Below are 21,668 nucleotides of genomic sequence, written 5' to 3' on the forward strand. Positions count from 1 at the left end.
GCCCGTAGTTTCGAGAATTTTAGAATTGAATATCGGTTTACTTTCTGCGGCACAGAATTCATTGAACTCAGCGTTGACCTTAGTTGGATCCGTTTGTACTACTCGTATACGCGATAAACAGTCGGCGTTCGAATGTTCGGGTCCCGCCCTATAGGTAATAATATAATCGTAATCAGCGAGTTGCAGACGCCAGCGCATCAGTTGCGACGACGCGTCCTTTATACCAAACAGGTATGTTAGAGGTCGATGATCGGTAATAATATTGAAATGACGTCCATACAAATATGGTCTAAAATATTTCACGGCCCATACAATGGCTAATAACTCTTTTTGAACCACGCTATAGTTACATTCAGCTTTATTTAACGTCCTACTTGCGTATGCGATAGGTTGGTCTTTGGGGACTGCTCCCTGTGATAAAACGGCCCCTATTGCGTATTGACTCGCGTCGGTCATCAAGTTAAACTCCCCGTTTTTCCAATCCGGATAGACTAGTAATGGCGGGTTCATTAAAGCTTTTTTAAGTTCCTCAAAGCTATGTTCACAGTTATCGGTCCAGTTAAATGGTACGTCTTTTTTAAGTAAGTAAGTTAGTGGTTTCGCCGTTTTTGCAAAGTTGTCGACAAAACGTCTGTAATAATTAAGAAGTCCTAGAAATGATTTAATATCTTTTGCGTTTTTCGGTTTTGGGTATTCCCGAATGCATTTTAATTTACTAGGATCCGGTGATACCCCGTTTTCGTTAATAACATGTCCCAAATATGTGACCTCTTTCCGTAAGAAAGAGCACTTTTGGGGTTGTAATTTTAGTTTATGTACGCGTAACCTATTGAATAACTGTTCTAGTTTTTTCTGATGGTCATTTAAACTGGAACCGTGTACCGCTATATCATCTAAATATGCGGTGCACATTTCCTCAAGACCCATAAGAACAGATTTCATAGCGCGTGTAAATGTTGCTGGGGCTGAACTCAGCCCAAATGGCATACGTAAATATTCGTAATGACCGGATTTTGTAGAAAAGGCGGTTTTGTGGGTATCGGCTGGATTCACATGTAACTGATGATATCCATTTGCTAAATCTAGGGTAGTAAAGTATTTGGATGACCCTAGGGATTCTAGTATTTCAAGTATATTTGGAAGTCCATAGGCTTCATTTTCCGTTACTTCATTAAGTTTACGGAAATCTACGCAAACTCGTAATTTCGGTTTCCCTGTCGCGTCTAAATTTTTCTTTTTGACTACTACGAGTGGAAAGTTAAAAGGTGATTTGGAATCGCGTATAATATTATTTCGTTTCATTTCTTTAATTTGTTTTTCAATCTCTTCCTGGTAAGCCCAAGGTAAACGATATGGTCGTATATTAATTGGTTTAGTGCAACGCGGTGTATTAATTTCGTGTGTCACAACGTCGGTGGCACTCAAATAGTCCCCCGGTAAATAAAATAAGTCCGCGTAACAACAACATAATTCTAGAATGCGTTCGCGCTCTTCGTGATTTAAATTGTCCGTGTTAATTTCGTTTGTTAATATGGTTATGCGATTGTTAATTTTCGTGTCTACAAAAGAAGCTGTTAAAGCTGTTTCAAGGTATGGTTCCCACTCGATATGTTGAGTGGTTAACTCGTCAATGACAAAAGGTTCCTCGGAAATATTTATTATGCTGCTTATAATTGTATTGCTATTAACAGGGCTAATACTGTTAGCGATAATGACGTTTTCGTTCACGTCTTGTTTTTTTATAGTTATATTTTTACACGTGATGTGTTCGTCATTTTTGATTAATAATACACAGTTACTGCGAGGCGGTAATATAATTTCTTTCGAACAGGTTTGTTCGGGTATGGTCAATAAGTTTTGGCTATAGTCCATAATGACTTTATTTTGTTTTAAAAAATTACGCCCTATGATTCCTGATTCTGTAATTGGAAAGTCGTTGAACACGACGTCGAATTTTATAAGAACGTCGACTGAGTTAATTTGCATAGTCGTGACCACCGTTCCTATAGTAAATATAGGTATTTCATTTATACCTTTAATGGTACGTTTTTCGTATTCCTTTATGACTACCTGTCCGTCCAGTGCCGACATTTTAATAAGATTCATTTCTGCCCCGGAGTCAATTAATAATTTAATGTTATGCGGATTGAAATTATGTGATCCGCACATTATGTGTTCTTCTTTAAAGTCTGTGACCACTCGTAGGTTAGGTTAGGTACGAGGCGGTAATATAATTTCCCTCGAACTGGTTTGTTCGGGTATGGTCAATAAATTTCGACTATAGTCCATAATGACCTTGTTTTGTTTCAAGAAGTTACGTCCTATAATACCTGATTCTGTTATTGGAAAGTCGCCAAAAACGACGTCGAATTTTATGAGAACGTCTACTGCGTTAATTTGCATCGTCGTCACTATAGTTCCTATTGTAAATATAGGTATTTCGTTTATACCTTTAATTGTGCGTTTTTCGTGTTCATTTACGACTACCTGCCCGTTGAGTGCAGAAATCTTAATAAGATTCATTTCTGCCCCGGAGTCAATTAATAATTTAATGTTATGCGGTTCGAAATTGTGAGACCCACATATTATGTGTTCCTCTTGAAAGTCCGTTACCACTCGTTCGTGATTCTGATTAATTTCGGCTACGGTACGGCTGGTGCTAGGACCTTCACCGTCCTTACTACTTGTTTTTTTACTTTCGTTATACATGCGCTTCCTACAATCTTTAATGTTGTGGTTAGTTTTTTTACAGTACGCGCAAAATCGAACTTGACCCTGATATTCGCGTTTGACCATACTAGTTTTGTCATCGCGGTTATTTATGGGATTTCTAAAAAATGTGTTGGACGAAGTACCGGTGTTACTGCGGCATTCATTTGCGTAATGTCCTAATTTACTACATTTATTGCATTTAATGTTTTTTTTATGGTTTGCATTGTTTTTTACATAATTTTTATCTGTGTTAAAACGACGGTTAATGTGTTGGAGGTCTTGTTCCTCCTCAATCGCGATAGTAATTGCTTTTTCGAGAGAATCTACGTCACGCGCCCTTAAAAATGACCTGATTGCTGGTTTTGCTCCGTTAACGAACGCAGTAAGTGCTCCTGTTTTATGGGATGCGGCTACCGCGGCGGCTGAGGCTGGCTCTAGTCCTAATGTTAACGCTCCTACCAATTCGTGATAGCATTTTTCGGTTCGTCCGGCGAAGCTACGTACGTCTTCGTCGGTACGTTGCCTAATGTTACTAAGTTGGGACTGTAAATAATTAATTGAATGTGGTGCCCCAAAAACGTTACGAAGGTGGTTTTTAAGCTCTGTCCAGTCTGTGAAGTTGCGGTAACGTGTAGCCTGATATGCGTCTCCCTTTAATTTAGCTAAAATATTTTGGAATACTACCGGTTTAATATTGTCATGGATATTGTCCATTACATAGTTACATTCGGTTATATATGAGGACAAATCTGCCTCAGTTCCCCCGTTAAAATTAGGTATGCCGCGCAAGGCGGTGTCTATTCCTAATGTTACACTCATTATGGAAGTATGTAAGGTTCGCGGGTTATATTTAACTACTTCCCAACACCTATTTGGACTCTCAGACATATACTAAATAATCTGCTTAAATAACAACTTACAATGTAGAATTCATTGCGATTTTTGTCTGGTCCTGTCTGCTCTGCGTGCTGGCGGCTCTGCTGGCTCGTCGTTGATGCTCCGCTTGGCTATGTTGAGTGTAGTTGGTGGCTTGGCTCGGTCGTTCCTTCCTTCCTAGGTTTCAGCAACGTAGTTGAACTCGAGGTCCGCTGATGTACTCGATTCTGGGTTGGATACCAAAATTCTTCCTTCAGGTGACCCCACACCTGACACCAAAAGACGTGTAGTGATCCCTCACTGCTCGCTTATATTTTGAGTTCGTCGACGTTGATGGTTAATGTAGGAGAGAAGGTTGGAGAGAGACAAGTTGTATAAGTTATTTATAGTACTTTATTGTTAAGACAAAAAAATAATAATTAAACATTTATAAAGAAATTAGATAAATTTGAGGACAGAGCGAAAAACATCTGCCCGAGAAGTTAGTGACTGCGTAGTGCAGACTCTGTACTAAATCCTAATTTGCTATAGACTCTATCTTATATTTATATAAAATCTATATGTATAAAAAAATGTACACGGTAGAGCCCAGGAGGTGGATATCTGAAAGGGAACCGGAGCTGGACGTTGTTATTGCAAAACAACCCGAATGTACGATTGGCACTCTTCTTTATTGGCACTTAAATTATTATAGGTTTGTTTTGCAGATATTTGATGTCGAAGTTTTAATAACGTCGTAAAACTCTAGGTACGTACATGTACGCGATTCTTGGAATCGAATAGTTGAAAGTTAATCTCCTTGTTGTTGTTGTCCTACCGCGGAAAGGTACTTAATATATTCGTAGAAACGCAGGTTTACTACACTTGCAACAACAACCAGGCGTTATACGAGGTTTAATTTATAGTGAAGTGACAAATAGTTGAATAATAAAAATAATAGTAAACTGTCGTCGGTTTACTACAATGCTCTCGCCTGCGAAAATTCGTAACATATAAATAACTATATTTTCTACATATATCTATTTTGTTCTTCTCTTAATAAAACTAATTTCACGTTTAACTCTTTTATATAAGAAAAATTTGGGTTGGAGTTTGTTCTACTTAAATAAATAGTGAATTTCAGGTTTCTAATTTTTTTTTTTTTGATATCTTTATATTAATATTTTTCTTTGATTTTATTTTCATCAATCATCTTTGTTAAGGTTACAATCGGTTCTTCATAATATTGAATTTGTTCGCAACAATAATCATATGAATGCCAAAAATTCATTATCTGTAATTTTTACCTAAATACATTAGTATAAAATATAAAATATTATATAAATCTAATAATTATAGCGATTATTTATAAAACAACACTGAATATACGTATAGGTACATAATACACGCACCTGCTGTTCTACTTCTAGAATTCTGCTTTTAACTACGTTTATTTCTGAGTTCATGATTCTGAAAATTACATAGAATTTCAAAACTAACTGTTAATTGATACGTTTTTTTAAATCTAAACCACTTTTCCTAACATTTTTATTGCATTAGTTTTATTTGAACGATTATCAAACTTATCCAGAATTGATGATATAAAACATTTATTATCCTTCAACAGATTTTATTACAATATCATTCGATATATTTTTATAATATAAAATAATAAATAATAACAAAATGATTTATTTGTAAAAACAAATTTTATTTCTTGAAAAACTGAATATTATCAATATTTGTCTAATTGTTCATATAACTCACTAAGACCCTTCTGTATATTACTTTCACAAAGAAACGCTGTATAACTCGAATTTTTATAATCATTTATCATTATTTGTTTTTCTTCTTCTAATTTTGCTCTTGTCGTTTTCAATCTCGCTTTCAGAATCTTTATATTTATATCTCTCAAGTTTTTTCTGAAAGTGACTTTGATTGCATCCATGCCGAGGTTGTTTTCGTTACGTTGTTGTAATATGGAGTTGATTTTTTCCCAGATAAGTGACGACTCCATTTTTTTTTTTTTTTTTTTAGACATTATCTAATTTACTATATAACTCATTTAGCCCTTTTTGAATATTTTTCTCACATAAATAACTTATATAGATTAAATGTTTATATTCGTCTATTAAATTCTGTTTTTCTGCGATCAGTCTTTTTCTGGTTTCTTTCAGCACCGCTTTTTGTATTTTTATTTTAATATTTTTAATATTACAATGGAACATTTTTTCATCGATATCTTGAGCATGATAATTTTCTTTCTGCTGTTTCAATATTTGCCTGATTTGTTCGTGAATTAGTGATTTGGCTTCCATTTTTTTTTCATTTTTTTTTTTAAAAAATTCTGGAAAAATTATATAGAATTTGTAAACTATCTACTAGATAAAAAAAAATAATGCATATTAATGACAATAATTTATTTCCAACATATTCCTACTTTTTTATGTTTTTTAACTCTTTTATATTAAAAATTTGTATGTATTAATCATAATTTATTAATACTTAAGTTTTTTCTGAAAGTGACTTTGATTGCATCCATGCCGAGGTTGTTTTCGTTACGTTGTTGTAATATGGAGTTGATTTTTTCCCAGATAAGTGACGACTCCATTTTTTTTTTTTTTTTTTTAGACATTATCTAATTTACTATATAACTCATTTAGCCCTTTTTGAATATTTTTCTCACATAAATAACTTATATAGATTAAATGTTTATATTCGTCTATTAAATTCTGTTTTTCTGCGATCAGTCTTTTTCTGGTTTCTTTCAGCACCGCTTTTTGTATTTTTATTTTAATATTTTTAATATTACAATGGAACATTTTTTCATCGATATCTTGAGCATGATAATTTTCTTTCTGCTGTTTCAATATTTGCCTGATTTGTTCGTGAATTAGTGATTTGGCTTCCATTTTTTTTGCATTTTTTTTTTTAAAAAATTCTGGAAAAATTATATAGAATTTGTAAACTATCTACTAGATAAAAAAAAATAATGCATATTAATGACAATAATTTATTTCCAACATATTCCTACTTTTTTATGTTTTTTAACTCTTTTATATTAAAAATTTGTATGTATTAATCATAATTTATTAATACTTAAGTTTTTTCTGAAAGTGACTTTGATTGCATCCATGCCGAGGTTGTTTTCGTTACGTTGTTGTAATATGGAGTTGATTTTTTCCCAGATAAGTGACGACTCCATTTTTTTTTTTTTTTTTTTAGACATTATCTAATTTACTATATAACTCATTTAGCCCTTTTTGAATATTTTTCTCACATAAATAACTTATATAGATTAAATGTTTATATTCGTCTATTAAATTCTGTTTTTCTGCGATCAGTCTTTTTCTGGTTTCTTTCAGCACCGCTTTTTGTATTTTTATTTTAATATTTTTAATATTACAATGGAACATTTTTTCATCGATATCTTGAGCATGATAATTTTCTTTCTGCTGTTTCAATATTTGCCTGATTTGTTCGTGAATTAGTGATTTGGCTTCCATTTTTTTTGCATTTTTTTTTTTAAAAAATTCTGGAAAAATTATATAGAATTTGTAAACTATCTACTAGATAAAAAAAAATAATGCATATTAATGACAATAATTTATTTCCAACATATTCCTACTTTTTTATGTTTTTTAACTCTTTTATATTAAAAATTTGTATGTATTAATCATAATTTATTAATACTTAAGTTTTTTCTGAAAGTGACTTTGATTGCATCCATGCCGAGGTTGTTTTCGTTACGTTGTTGTAATATGGAGTTGATTTTTTCCCAGATAAGTGACGACTCCATTTTTTTTTTTTTTTTTTTTTTTTCTATTCTAGAAAAATTGAATAGAAATAAAATAATGTACAGTAATAATAATAATTTATTATTTTATTTTATATTTAACTCTTTTATATAAGAAAAAACTGTGTTAATCATAATTTACTAACATGTTTAACACTTAAAAGCTATGGTTCTCCTTGGAAAAATAATAATATCTCTGTTTTTACAACATATTTCCAATTAAGGACTACTCTTTCAGCTAATTTCCCTACGACTCCGCCTCTACTTCTTAATTTGTTGACCACTAGACCAATTCCAGTGGCTTCTAAAAGTTCTATAGTCATCGGTAGTTTCGAAAGTTTGTATACGCATTCATATAATTGTTCGTTGTTACAGGCCTCATCAGCTCTTACGATTTTTCTGGCGTAGTGATTAATCACTCTGACTGAATGAATGTATACATTCTAATTTATTTTAAATCCTGTTTGTAATAATTTAAATTCATGTAATGTAATTTGCTGTTGTATATGAACATGTTTCAGCACCCATCTAAGGTAAGGTTATTGTAGAAATTTATTCAAGGAGGGTATTGACTATGGTAAAAGGTGAATGTCATAAACATTTGGCTGAGATAGGTTATGTTAGCGTCAATTTAAATGCATGTAATGCGATTTTGCTGTTGTACCTGTATGTTCATGTTTTAGCAGTTTTCTATAATGTAAGGTTATGGCACCAGGCCATTGCTATGGCCATTTGTATACTTAATTATTGAAGTAGTGGTAAAAATCTGTGTATAAAAGACAGAGGGAATTCTCTAATATTCACCAGTCTTCAAGATTTCATCCCAGGACAAGAAGCTCAGTTCAACAGAAATACTACCAAAATAAAATGTCGTAGCAAATTACCATAGCAAATTGGAGGCCGGTCGTAACACCACTCAACGCTATGGTTATAATTCTTGAAATAATATTAAATGACTGATTATAACATAGTTTTTTTAAAAAAAAAAAAAATAAATATTTAGTAACTAAAGTATATTGGAAGTGCGTCGTAACATTACTCAACGCTTTGGGTATAATTCTTGGGACATAGAAAAAATATATAATGAAAAAAAAACAGTAAAAATAATATACTATGTTTTATGTTTCACAGAATGAACATTTTAGCAAATCAATTGATATGAGACCGTCCTTTTTAAAAACAAAACCTGGAACAAAACGTTCTGCAGAAAAAACAAGTGTTAAAAAACCTATGAAAAAGAAGCAGAATAAAATGGTAATAAAAATAATATTTTTTCCTAATGATAGCATAAATAATTTAATTTTTTTTATAGAATGCATCATACAGAGATAATATCGGCGAACGCTTGAGATCAGAAGATTTTGATGTTGAAGTATTTAATTCGCTAACATTCAGACAAGGAGATGGCGTTGTGACAATAAAGACGCCTTTTGAAGAAAAAGGAAAGGATCTTTGGGTGCTAAGTCATTATAAGGTTACTAACATCGAGAATGTACCAGTAAAGGACAGGTAAATACATTGGTTTAAATTTAAAAAACTATTGCTGAATCTGTTTTTTTTTTACTGATTTTATTTACTTCTTTTGTTTTTAAATAAAATAATTTGTTGTAATAGATGGAAGTTCAGTGAAGCTACTGTTAGATTGTACACGACCGACGAATAAAAAGATCAAACACTTAATACTGGTCTTAATGAGACAATGCAAATTATATTTGATAAATTACTAACCGATCCAAAGCGTCAAACTATTAAAAGCAAGACGGTTGTTTGATTATTATACGGAAAAATGAGTTTCATTTAATAAAACAAAATATTATTATACATGTATGTTTTTATTTGTTCAATACTCAAAGGTCTTGGAAAATATAAACCTATAAACTATATAGTATGCCTGAGAAAAAAATTTCTAATTGAAACATTGCTATCAATTCTGTACTATCAAAATTTAATCTACTTATTTACTGAAAACATGTGATAAGAATAAAACATAAAGTTTGAAACTAAAACGCATTAAAACTATTCTTTATGATTAAAGGCGACATGTAATTTAAAAAAAAAGCAAGTTTATTATTGAATAAAAAAGTTTTTATTTTTTAAATAAATAATTATTAAACATATTTATATATTTTATATTATTAGATCTTGTAAAATCATATCGGACAATGTGTTAAAATGAAATTGTAATATTTCATATAAAAATGATGTGTCATCGTTCTGTAAATGATTATAATAATTAAAATCATAGTTTTGAATATATTGGTTGGTAAATTCGTTCCTTTGGCAAGTGGACGGCAGACCACGGACATCATTTTTAATTAGGTCATATGCAGTGTTGAAAGTAATTTGGTAATTTGCAAAACGTTTTTGCTTGTCTACCACATACAAATCAATCAAATTCTGTAATTGACGAAGCCGGTACAAATCTACGTGTGTCAAGGTAATGTATTCCTCGTTTAGATGTAGGGTAATTGAACTCTGTTTGACATTAATTGAATATGAAAAGGAATCGGTAATCTTTACACGCCTCACCCTGGTATTTAGGTTATTAATAATTGAATTGTAATTAGATTCAGACATCAGCGTAAACCATTCTTCTAAACTTAATGTAATAATTTTCTTTGAAGGTTTACATTCTAATAATAAAATAATTGAAATCTGCTTATTAATTAGTAATCCAACTGTAATACTTTTCTTGTTAAAAGCTCGGATGTCGAATGTAGACTTACAGACAATTATTGGTGGACTCATAATGAAGTTTTTTTTTGCTAAATTTTTTAAAAAAGTACACAATAAAAAGTAGGATATAACTGTTAGGAGTTATACATTGGACTGTTAGTTTTTTCCTTTGCAGTCATATTATATACTAAAAACTCGGATAAAAAAAAAATGCAAAAATGTGAACGTACAGATAGCCAATTAGTGCATACTAGAGAGGGAATTTACATATACTTACTAACCTGTTACCTGAAAAACATTTTAAATTATTATATACGCACTAACCCGCTAGGCTATACGTCCACGAGATATTAAATCGAATAATAAAACATTCAATTTTTTTTATTTTTTTTTTTTTATTGAATACGGCAAATATTATAAACAGTATAATATATAAAAAAACATGATTTAACAAATGGTGTCGTACGAACTGGTTTCACAATTACAAATAAATTCGGTTTTACAATATTTACTTAAGACTTTTTGAACAAACTGATTTCCTTTCATTAACAATACAAATAAACATTTCGATGAAAATCGAGTGTGTTCTATAAAACAACTATCATCGATTTCAAAACTATACAGAATTATTCCACACCAATGGCATTGAACTGCATCATCGAGATTGATATAGTAAAATCCGCATTCCGAGAGTTTGTACTTTTTCTGACCGGTATTGAAACATAGACATTTTATGCGGACAAAATTACACATTGACAAAGTGCGCCTTCATAATAAACCGACAATTTAAAAGTTTCAAGCCATTTAATCTGAAATGTACGTTGATATTTTCCCTAGTATTCTCATATGGGGAATCTAACTTAAAATTGTAATGGTGACCAATGATCACACGTCTTGTATTAAAAATATCAAAATCTTATGTACATTTCAGACGAGATTAAAATAATTATAAATCAATTATTGATAATCTACGAAGCCAATTATAATGATAAATTAGAAGAAGAAAAAACATACGAAGAAAAAATTAGATTTATAAATGAAAAAATTAAAAGACTAAAAGACCAAAAAGAACAACTAAAAAAAGTATTTAAACAATCGCAATATATATCGTATCAATGTGAAATTAATATACGCAATTCCTTAAAATTTAATTGAGCACACAAAAAAGGGTAAGATATCTTTTGTAAATAAGAGCGGAAAGAAGCCAAATTCGCATGCAAATAAATAAAAATACCAAGAAGAAACCAATTATATTACACGTGATACAATTCCCAAGATAAGAATCTCGTACTAAAAACAATAAACAATCTTTCATATCCCAGAATGATTTTAGTTGACCCATGTTTCGTCAATATAAACGATAGGGCGATCATCTTTTACCTTGCGCAGCGTACAAATTTCTCGAAGAAATTTACATCGAAGTGCAACGATGTAATTTCTCTCCATTAAAAATGTTCGGCCGTCATTACACTTATATAAGAAAATTTCATATTCTTCAACAGATTTCGCATCGAACGTAAGAAACCAGAATAATTGATTTTCTGTTTTAAAGCATTTAATATTAAATGTTCTGGGAAATTTATATTGGAAAAATCATAGATGTGCTCTACCGCTGTATAATTACGACCAATTCTTTCAGCATGTACTGGGTTTACATGTTTCGCTAATATACTGTATTTTAGTGATGGGCAAAAGTGACTAATTACTACCACTTAGTCGGTAGTACCATATGACTAATTTAGTTACTCGAACATTTTTATTATTCGACTAATTATTATTATTATTCGACTCATTTTTATTATTCGACTAATTATTATTATTCGATTTTTATTATTTAACTTATTATCGTTATTCAATTCGACTTTTTTTTATTATTCAACTGATTTTTGGACTGGTTGCAAACTAGCATGAATTACTTTAATTCAACAATATAACAAAAATAATAATTATATAACAAGAAACATAAACATTACTAGGAAAAATAAATACAAATTTACAACTGTTTTAAATTTTTGTTTAAAAATATTCACATATCTAAATTTTTTGGATGTGTTCTATTTCTTTTTGCTGACATGATTTCACCTGCTTTTGAAAAAATTCTCTCTGAAGGTACTGAGGTAGCAGGGATCACTAAATACTTCAATGCTAAGTTGAATAATTCGCCCAACAGTATTTTGTGTTTGATCCAAAAATCGATTGGCTTTGATTTCCTATTGGAGTGTGGTAGACTGAAATATTGTTTTAAAATGTTATCCGCAGTGCTTACTGATGTAATTTGAGTTCGTTCTGTATTCAGTTTATCATCCAAGAAACTCCATAAATCGACGGCTTCATTATTAGAGATGGTTTGAATTTCAGGAGTTTCAGAAATATTAGAATTTTGTTCTGTAATGTTAAAAAACATACATTTTTATAATTAATCAAAATTTTTTATGTAAAAAAAATGTATTAATATTATTAATTCCTTACCATTCAAATTTCACTGATAAGTAAAGATAGTTTATCTGTAATACTCTTTTCTACGTTTTCAGCATTAATTGTATGCTGAAATGCCAATTTTTTAAAACGAGGGTCAAGTAGATTCGCTCTTGAAAATTCAGGTTTAGGATTTTGCTCTTCAATGGGTTTAAAACGACTGTTTAAATTTCCCAACAATTTTTGCTTGAGTAGCTGACCTAAGTATGTTCTCATTTGTTTTGATACTAGAGAAATGTGTAAACCTAAAAATATTTGTTTAATTATTTATTATTTATTTATTTTTTTTGAATTTCTTACTTACTTCTTACTAATGGAATAACCATTGCCAATGTCGGATAGTTCTCTCCTGATAACTCAGTAGTCATTACTTCAAATGATTTTAATATGGGGATAACATCTTCTATTACTTCCCATTCTTGCGCATTTAACATTACAGGTCCATCCTTTAAGGTAAGCATAGCATAGGTCAATGGTTCTTTTAATTCGACCAGTCTTTCCAACATCAATAGGCTACTGTTCCATCTAGTTGACACGTCTTGTTTAAGTTTTAATTTTAAAGCTCCTAACTGTGTTAATTTTTCGGCTAATTTCCTATTTGCAACTTCACTTCTTTTAAATTATGTCACAATGGAACGATACTTCTTTAATAAATCATTTAGATTTTGACATTCATTAGGTTCTAAAGTATTATTGTCAGTATTGTCACCATATGGACTTATAAATACTAAAGCTTGGGTAACAATTAAATTTAATATGTGCGCTGTACAAGGTATGTGTGGTATTCTTAATTTGTTTACGGCAGATTTAATATTAGCCCCCGAATCTGTTACAATTGCTACAATTTTGTGTCTAATTCCCCATTCATTAAATATATTTTCCAACGTTTGACTAAGATATTCTCCTGTATGACTATTTTCCAATTTTAAAGTGCATAATACAAATGTTTTAAGAACGAAAGCACTATCAAACGTGTGGACAGTAATAGTCATAAACGAATCTGTATTGAATGATGTCCAAATATCCGAAGTAATGGAAATATAGCTTGATTTGTTCAAAATATCTTGTAGTTTGTTTTTGGTAGTAGAGTATAGTTCAGGTAAGATGCTTCTTGTTAGTGTTCGGCGACTTGGTAAAAGCTCTAAGTACCTTGAATCAAGCAATCGAATAACGTTTTGAAATCCACTATTTTCAACAAACGATAGTGGTTGCAAATCATCAGTTATCATTTCAACAATCGATCTCACAAAGTCTGTCTTTTGTTTTTCTGATGGAATACCAAATCTATAAAAATAATATTAATTAAAATGGGCAAGATATAAAGAATCTTTGACTGATATTTGTGAATTTTTTTATTTTTTTATTTCATCAAATTACTGAGATATAAATGTCACGAAAAAGATTAAAAAATGTAATACAAGGTTTCTTATAAGTTGTTCACATAGTGATAAAAAAAAATCCAAAATTGTTAGTTACAATTTTTTTTATAAGTGCTTTAAGTTCAAATTTATAGGTACGAAATATGTCAAAATTGCGAAAATTTGCAAGTAATTTTGTGGTTGAAAATCGTAAAATTTTTTTCTTTTATAACTAAGTTTTTAAAATTTGGTACAAGGTTCTCCATAAGTTTTTCTTTAAATATCTGTAAAAAAAATTCTACCGGACTAAGACAAAAAAATTTTTAGGAGTGTTTGAAATTTAAATTTTTACAAAACCGCGTTTATAACGGTTTAGCCTCAAACGATTTTTGATATTTGTTATTATTCAAAAAGTATAAGTCGTAAAAACTTGAAAATTTTACCAGTTGTTTAAATTGACATTTCCTTTATATAGTTTTATTTTCAAAATATTTCACTAATTTTTAATCTATTTATAGGCATTTGAAATAATCGATTTTTTTTGATTTTTTTTATAAATTTTGATAAAAAAAATTTAGCTGGGACAAAATACTTGAAAATTTAATAGAAGGGTCCACATGAGTTGTTCTAACTCCCATTCAAAAATTATAAAAATACAATTTTTTTTTTATAAGCGTTTATAAGTGCTAATATTGACGAAAATTGTCAAAATCATGAATATTTGCTAATTATTATGTAGTTAAAAATGTATAAACAATTTTTTATTAAAAGCTAAGAATTGAAAATTTAATACTAGGTTGTCCATAAGTTTAGCTTAGAATAATTATAAAAAAAATTGATGATTATTCAATTAAAAAAATTTTACGAGTGTTTAAATTTTCACGAAATCAAAATTCACTCGTTAAAATAAAATAATAACAATATTTAAATATAATATATTATCCTAGACTGACAAATCATCTCCGTTCAGAATCATTTTTCGTATACAATGATACCTATTACCTATCATTGTATTCAAATTTAACAAACACATTTTAGTCACCTAGGTACTCTATGACTGAGGTCCATCCCACCCCCTAATGTACAACAGAGTGACATCCATTTACCCGCTTATTTTTTTGTACTAAAATATGTAAATAAATCAAATAAAATTACCTTTTTGAAAGAAGTAATTGTTTTGTTTGTTTTTTTAATACAGGCACTTGAACGTCATTAATTGAATTGTTTGTCATTATAGTTGTTTCACTTGTTTTCCTAAAACTACGTTTGGATGTTGATGTTGATGCCTCTCCTAAATAAAATACAAAATTGAAATTGAATTAAAATATCAATTAAAAAAGTATACTATCACTTACCTTGTTGAAATCGCAAATCTAAATCTTTGTCCAATTCAAATTTAGACTTATCTGCGTCAAGTTTTGACTGATATTTACGGCGCAAATGTTCGTGCAGATTTGATGTAGGTACCGTGACCATGTTTGTACACAGTATGACATAAATTACACTTAGCTTCGTCAGGTTTATTTACATTTTTAGTGAAATAGCACCACACGTTTGATGAATTTTTTTTACTCAACATTTTATACGAGTTTATGTATAACAGTTTAAACTCAATAGCCTATAGTTTATACCGCGTATGACTGTCGAATGATAACTAACTACTAAGGTACTTTGGGTATTAAATATTTACCTATCTAAATAAAATCAATGCAGAACACTGAACAATAGACCATACAATTTCTTAGAATTACCCATTTGTAAAAACCTAGCGGCTAGCACAACAATGGTCTCCTATGTAAACCTTTGTAGTGTGTGCGTCGTACGACGTGCGTCGTGCGTGTCATTACCGGTATTATTGTTTTGACTAGTTGTAAATAGAATTACGACTACAATTTAAATTTCTTAGAATTACCGATTTATCAGTTATTTTAGTCGAATAATTAGTCGACTAATTTCATTTATTCATATTAGTTGGTTGAAAAAAGTAGTCGAATAATTAGTCGACTAATTTCATTTATTCATATTAGTTGGTTGGAAAAAAATAGTCGACTAATTATTCGACTAATTTCTATGATTTGTATATAGCTGGTCGTGCAAATTATTAGTCGAATAATAGTCGGTAGTACGTGATGAAAACCGACTAATAGTCGGTAGTATCAAATAGTCGTTTCTGTCCATCACTACTGTGTTTAAAACATTTTTTTTTTTTTTTTTTATTTACATAAGCCGCAACAGCAAAGGTTATTGGCATTAAAACATTAATATTTTTTAACAAAAAGAAACATTAATAGTGATATGTACAGAGCAATAGAATATGAAAATAACAATAGATAGATACAAAGATAAATAGAAAAATGAGTACATAATAATGAACAGTATGTTTGAGAAATATCTAGGTTATATTAAGTGAAATAATCCCGTTAATTTTAAAAAGTTAATTATTTGCTTTATGTTGATAGACTGTGGGCTAAGGGCTTCTTCCTGTATTTAAAACATATATTGTCGTCGTTTTGAACATTAATGGTTGCTTTTTTGTTTTCAATAAATTCCGGTCATGGTATATATAACGCTCCTCCAATAGGCTTGTGTAGGATTATATTTAATAATATTATACCGTCTATGCTATCTAACGAAAATCCGCTGCCTTTAAGCGCCATTACTTCCTGCTCTTTAAGTATAGTGTTAAAATCTAATTTCTTGAATAATTAATGATTTTGATGACCCCATTTTTTTTCTTAATTCTAGAAAAATCAAATAGAATTCGTTAACTATTTACTAGATAAAAAATAATGCATATTTATGGTAATAATTTATTATTTTATTTTAGAAAAACAGAATATTGTAAACGACTATATTATATACCATATTATTTTACTGTACAACACATTGAGTCCTTTCTGAATATTTTTCTCACAGAGATATGTGGTATATAATTAACTTAAATAATTGTTTTTCTTCTTTCAACTTTTTCCTTGTAGCTTTCAAAGACGCTTTCTACATTTTGATGTTGATGTCTTTCATTTTTTTGAGAAAGTTTCTTTGTCTACGTCCATGCCGTGGTTGTTTTCTTAAAGTTGCCTTAAAATGGAATTAATTTCTTTCCAAATCAAAGTTTTAAAAAAATATAACAAAATATGTGTTGCAACTTTATAATAGATAATTTGTTATTTTACTTTGACTAAAAATTTGAGATTTGTTATTATGAATAGTATTTTCTACTACATTTAAAGCAGAGTACACTTTATCGTCCACATTACTTAATTGTTCAGTGAATGTCCTTAGCTTTGAATTTATTTAGCTTTGAATTATATAATAAGTAATTATTATATTATTAGTGATATATTTATATATATATATATATATGTATATTCAATGTTGATAAATAATCGTTTTAATTATTAGATTTATATATTATATATTTTATACTAATGTATTCAGGTAAAATTACAGAAAATTAATTTTTGGCATTCATATGATTATTGTTGTGATCATATTCAATATTATGAAGAACAGATTGTTACATGAACGAAGATGATAGATGTAAATAAAATTAAAGAGAGATACGAATATAAGGATCTTAAAAAAAAAATTTGAAACCTCAAATTTACTATTTATTTAAGTAGAACAAACTCTAAGCTGAATTATTCTTATATAAAAGAGTTAAATGCGAAATTAGTTTTATTAAGAGAAAAAAAATGGATATATGCCGAAAATATAGTGATTTATATGTTACGAATTTTCGTAGGCGAGAACATTGTTTCGGTAAAAGGTTAGATTTTATTACAACAGCAGAATCTAAGCGCAAAAGGTTTAGATCAGGTTAAAATTTTTTTTTTTTTTAATTTATTATGAATAATTATTAAATATATTTTAAGTTTATATTTATGTATATAGGTATTCAATGTAATTTTTTTTTTATAGTTTTTAATATAGTATTGTTTTTTTTCTTTAACGTTATTTTTAAATTATTCGTTAATATCTGCAAATTAAATATAATCATTGAAAACTATAGTTTACCTGATCTGTTATCATAGTTAATTTTTATTTTGATATAAATGCTTATATTATATTTGGTTTCATAAAATAATATAAGCATTTATGTATGAACTAACCTAATAAAGAAACATTTATATATAAAGGTCAGTCAGAGTGATTAATCACTACACCAGAAAAATCGTGAGAGCTGTTGAGGCCCGTGACAACGAACAAATATATGAATGTGTATACAAACTTTCAAAACTACTGATGACTGGAACTTTTAGGAGCCACTGGATTTGGTCCAGTGGTCAACAAATTAAGAAGTAGAGACGGAGTCGTAGGGAAATTAGCCGAAAGAGTATTCCTAACTTGGAAAGTTCATAAAGCGTAAAACACTCATTATCTCAAAAAGTATTAATGTTTTTGAAAATATTTTTTTATATAGTTTCAAGTTGTTAAAAAAAATATGTTTTTATAAAAAAATTATATTTATATTATATTTAAAATTATATTTTTATCTATATAATTTTGTATGTTTTTACTTTTTTGAATGACAGCATAGAGTTTTAAATTCATATTCCAAAGCAGAATATTTTTTAAGTATTTTGATTCATAAATATCTAACAACTTGAAACTATGTAAAAAAATATTTTCAAAAACATTAATACTTTTTGAGATAATGAGTGTTATTCGCTTAATAAATCACCCTGTATATACGGAATAAAAACTTCTTTTTTCAACTTATTTCATTTTTCTAACATTTTTTAACCATTTAATAAACATTATGATAAACATAGATATTTTAATCAATCAACCATCTATATTCACCCAAAGTCTTTATATCAAATGTATTCCGTATATTTTTTGCATGTATATAATCCTTATCACTCATTTTCTCATCTGTTAAGGAGTTATAGAATTCAAGCTTTGATAATAAAAAAACATTATCCAATTTACTCCAACTATCAACATATTCATAAGGGAAGACTCCTTTCCGTGTAACTAGATCTAATGATTTCATTGAAAATATTTTAAGAGTTTCTTTAAACTTTGACTTATCTTCAAATAAATTGCCTGCAAGTTTACTTAACGACTCACTCATAAAACGGAATGTATCAACAAATTTTATACTAAATCTAGGGGCGATATCCTTGCTAAAGGATATATATTTTTCTGATGAATTAGGAAGAATGTGAATATCTTTATCATCACAACCTAGTTCTCGAATTATGAAGTGACTATCCTTCGATAACTTATGAAAGAATATTGGAATAAACGATGGACTAGTTATTTCAAAATTACATTGAAGACAGAGACATTGCATATATTTACCAGTAAAATGACAGTTATCTCGAACCCTTATTAAATTTTAAAATGTTTCTCTTCTTTTTCAGTTAATTTATTCATTGGTGTATTAATTTGATAAATTTTATTGATATTATTTATTATATCAATCATATTTTAAATAAACTTTTGTGCAAGCTTCACACCTCTATAAACCACCTTCCTCAGAATTTTAAACTGTTTTACTAGCTTTTTTGGTATAATATCATAGTCGACTTTTACATAAATCACATAGCTCATATTTTCATGTAAATGTGTAACAAGTGTTTTTTTTTACAATTCTGAATTAATTCATTAGGTTTTTTAGTAGTTAAAATACATTCGAAGTCTGCATAATTAACAATTGGTATCCTTTGAATTTTTTTATAACTTTCAAAATAAATAAAATCATCATCTCCCTCTTCCAACATTATAGGCCTCCCTAATTGGTTCTTTCTACAATTATATTGATGTTCAATCAATCCTTTCATGCCCCAAAGTTTGCTCTTTCACGGTTTATTCCCAAAAGTAGTAAAACATCTTTTACAGATAATTAGCTTAGAACAATTTTTAGTTTTCTGACTTCAAACGAATCTTGATAAATTTTTATATAACAGTTATATGATGTTTCATCATTATTGAACAAAAATAGATCGAAATGTTTTTTCTTTCAGTATCACAAATATACAAAGGAAATATATGTTTTTTTATCATTTAAACTATAAATGTTAATTGATACATCGTTTGTACGTCCAAATTTTTTTCATCTGACTGATTGGTGTAGAGAGTCAATACATTTAAAATCTAAACCACTTTTTTTTTCTAACATATTAAAATATTTTTTATTTAAATAAGTTTTATTCGATCGATTATCAAACTTAGATCGTATTGAATATTTAAAACATTTAGCATCGTTATTTTTTATATTTATTATTGCTGTTTTATTTTGTATATATTCAGGTAGATCTAAATACGTTCCTCCCCTGAGAGGATTCACTATATTAATTCTCAATTGTAATACAACTATAGTTTTAAAGGACCACCCAGATCCTTTCGCTAAAAATTGGTTTTGCTCAGATAATAATTTATTGAACATTCCATTTAGTAATTTATTGAAATCAGATGAATTACATGCAAGTGTATTAGAAGTTTTGAATGCTATGTCCCGAACTTCTTGAGTGAGTATTCGTTTTATGTAAAATAAAACCCACGGCTCATAATTTCATGCAGATGTGTAACAAGAGTTTTCTGTTTTTTTTTTAGTTTTTACGTTTTTCAATGAATTTATTAGACTTACTTTTGCATGGTTGAGTACCAAAAGTTGTGAAACATCTCTTTCAAATAATTAACTTCGAACAATTTTTCGTTTTCTGACTTCTTATTAATTTATATTTATATATTGTTTTTATATTACACTCACCATGTTCCTACACAGGAGAGGTAAATAATAGACTTTGGTTTACTTTTTAATTAAAAAACTATTGCTGAATGAAAAAAAAAACCATCTGTTTCTATTCACGGCTCAGCTGATTGAATAATTAATTTATGTTGCAGGTGGCGTCATTTTGAGGCATCCGTCACGGTGACGACGACAGATAAGTCGAAAGACCAGACATCAAACATCAGTTTTAACGAGACCTGCATGGTCATCTTCGATGTAATTTTGAAAGATCCTAAACGTCGAACGATAAGAAATAAATTAGCCGCATGATGAGTGTAATATAAAAATAATTTTTTATTTAATATAAAAATAATATATAAATATGAATGGATTTGTATTATATCATACTATTAAGTCCTATAAAATCATGTCAGATATTGCGTTAAAATGAAATTGTAATATCTCATACAAAAATGAAGTGTCATCGTTTTGTAGATGAGAATAATAATAAAAATCATAGTTTTGTATATACTGGTTTGTGATTTCGTTCCTCAAGTAACTGATGGGCAAACCTCGGACATCGTTTTTAATCAGTTCGTAAGCTGCATCAAATGTTGCTTGAAAACTCAGTAGTCGTTTCTATTTTTCTGCGATATAGAGGTCTACACAATGCTGAAGTTGTCTAAGTCTGCAGAAATCTATATGCGAGAATGTAATATAATCATAATTTATATGTAAGGTTATTGAACTCTGCTTCACATTAATTAATTATGTGAAGTTCTCGAAATATTAAGATCTGGGATATGAAAGATTGTTTATTGTTTTTAGTACGAGATTCTTATCTTGGGAATTGTATCACGTGTAATATAATTGGTTTCTTCTTGGTATTTTTATTTATTTGCATGCGAATTTGGCTTCTTTCCGCTCTTATTTACAAAAGATATCTTACCCTTTTTTGTGTGCTCAATTAAATTTTAAGGAATTGCGTATATTAATTTCACATTGATACGATATATATTGCGATTGTTTAAATACTTTTTTTAGTTGTTCTTTTTGGTCTTTTAGTCTTTTAATTTTTTCATTTATAAATCTAATTTTTTCTTCGTATGTTTTT

The 21,668-nt window shown here is 29.1% G+C and overlaps 2 protein-coding genes across 2 annotated transcripts; one reads left to right on the forward strand and one right to left on the reverse strand.

Moving 5' to 3' along the window:
- Positions 1-5,455: 5,455 nt before the first annotated feature.
- On the forward strand, positions 5,456-9,184 carry LOC132936682 (uncharacterized). Its single transcript, XM_061003448.1, has 3 exons — positions 5,456-8,617; positions 8,676-8,872; positions 8,978-9,184. The coding sequence occupies exons 1-3, from the start codon at positions 8,477-8,479 to the stop codon at positions 9,024-9,026; spliced, it is 387 nt and encodes a 128-aa protein (XP_060859431.1). The 5' UTR covers positions 5,456-8,476; the 3' UTR covers positions 9,027-9,184.
- A 2,881-nt stretch (positions 9,185-12,065) lies between these two features.
- LOC132938440 (E3 SUMO-protein ligase ZBED1-like) lies at positions 12,066-12,975 on the reverse strand. Its single transcript, XM_061005277.1, has 3 exons — positions 12,819-12,975; positions 12,553-12,759; positions 12,066-12,424 (listed from the first exon to the last, which is right to left on the reverse strand). Exons 1-3 carry the CDS (start codon positions 12,973-12,975, stop codon positions 12,066-12,068), a joined length of 723 nt encoding a protein of 240 aa, XP_060861260.1.
- Between the last annotated feature and the right edge of the window lie 8,693 nt (positions 12,976-21,668).

Source organism: Metopolophium dirhodum, chromosome 1 (genome assembly GCF_019925205.1).
Source record: "Metopolophium dirhodum isolate CAU chromosome 1, ASM1992520v1, whole genome shotgun sequence".
In the NCBI taxonomy this organism is placed as follows: Eukaryota; Metazoa; Arthropoda; class Insecta; order Hemiptera; family Aphididae; genus Metopolophium; species Metopolophium dirhodum.

Excerpts from the sequence above, each read along its gene's own strand:
- LOC132938440 (XM_061005277.1), bottom strand. The coding sequence starts at position 12,975 with ATGCTTACCTTAAAGGATGGACCTGTAATGTTAAATGCGCAAGAATGG. Across the intron at positions 12,760-12,818 it reads GGTTATTCCATTAGTAAGAA|GTTTACACATTTCTCTAGTA; the intron begins GTAAGTAAGAAA and ends AAATATTTTTAG. Across the intron at positions 12,425-12,552 it reads TGCTGAAAACGTAGAAAAGA|AACAAAATTCTAATATTTCT; the intron begins GTATTACAGATA and ends TTAACATTACAG.
- LOC132936682 (XM_061003448.1), top strand. The coding sequence starts at position 8,477 with ATGTTTTATGTTTCACAGAATGAACATTTTAGCAAATCAATTGATATG. Across the intron at positions 8,618-8,675 it reads AAAAGAAGCAGAATAAAATG|AATGCATCATACAGAGATAA; the intron begins GTAATAAAAATA and ends TTTTTTTTATAG. Across the intron at positions 8,873-8,977 it reads AATGTACCAGTAAAGGACAG|ATGGAAGTTCAGTGAAGCTA; the intron begins GTAAATACATTG and ends TTGTTGTAATAG.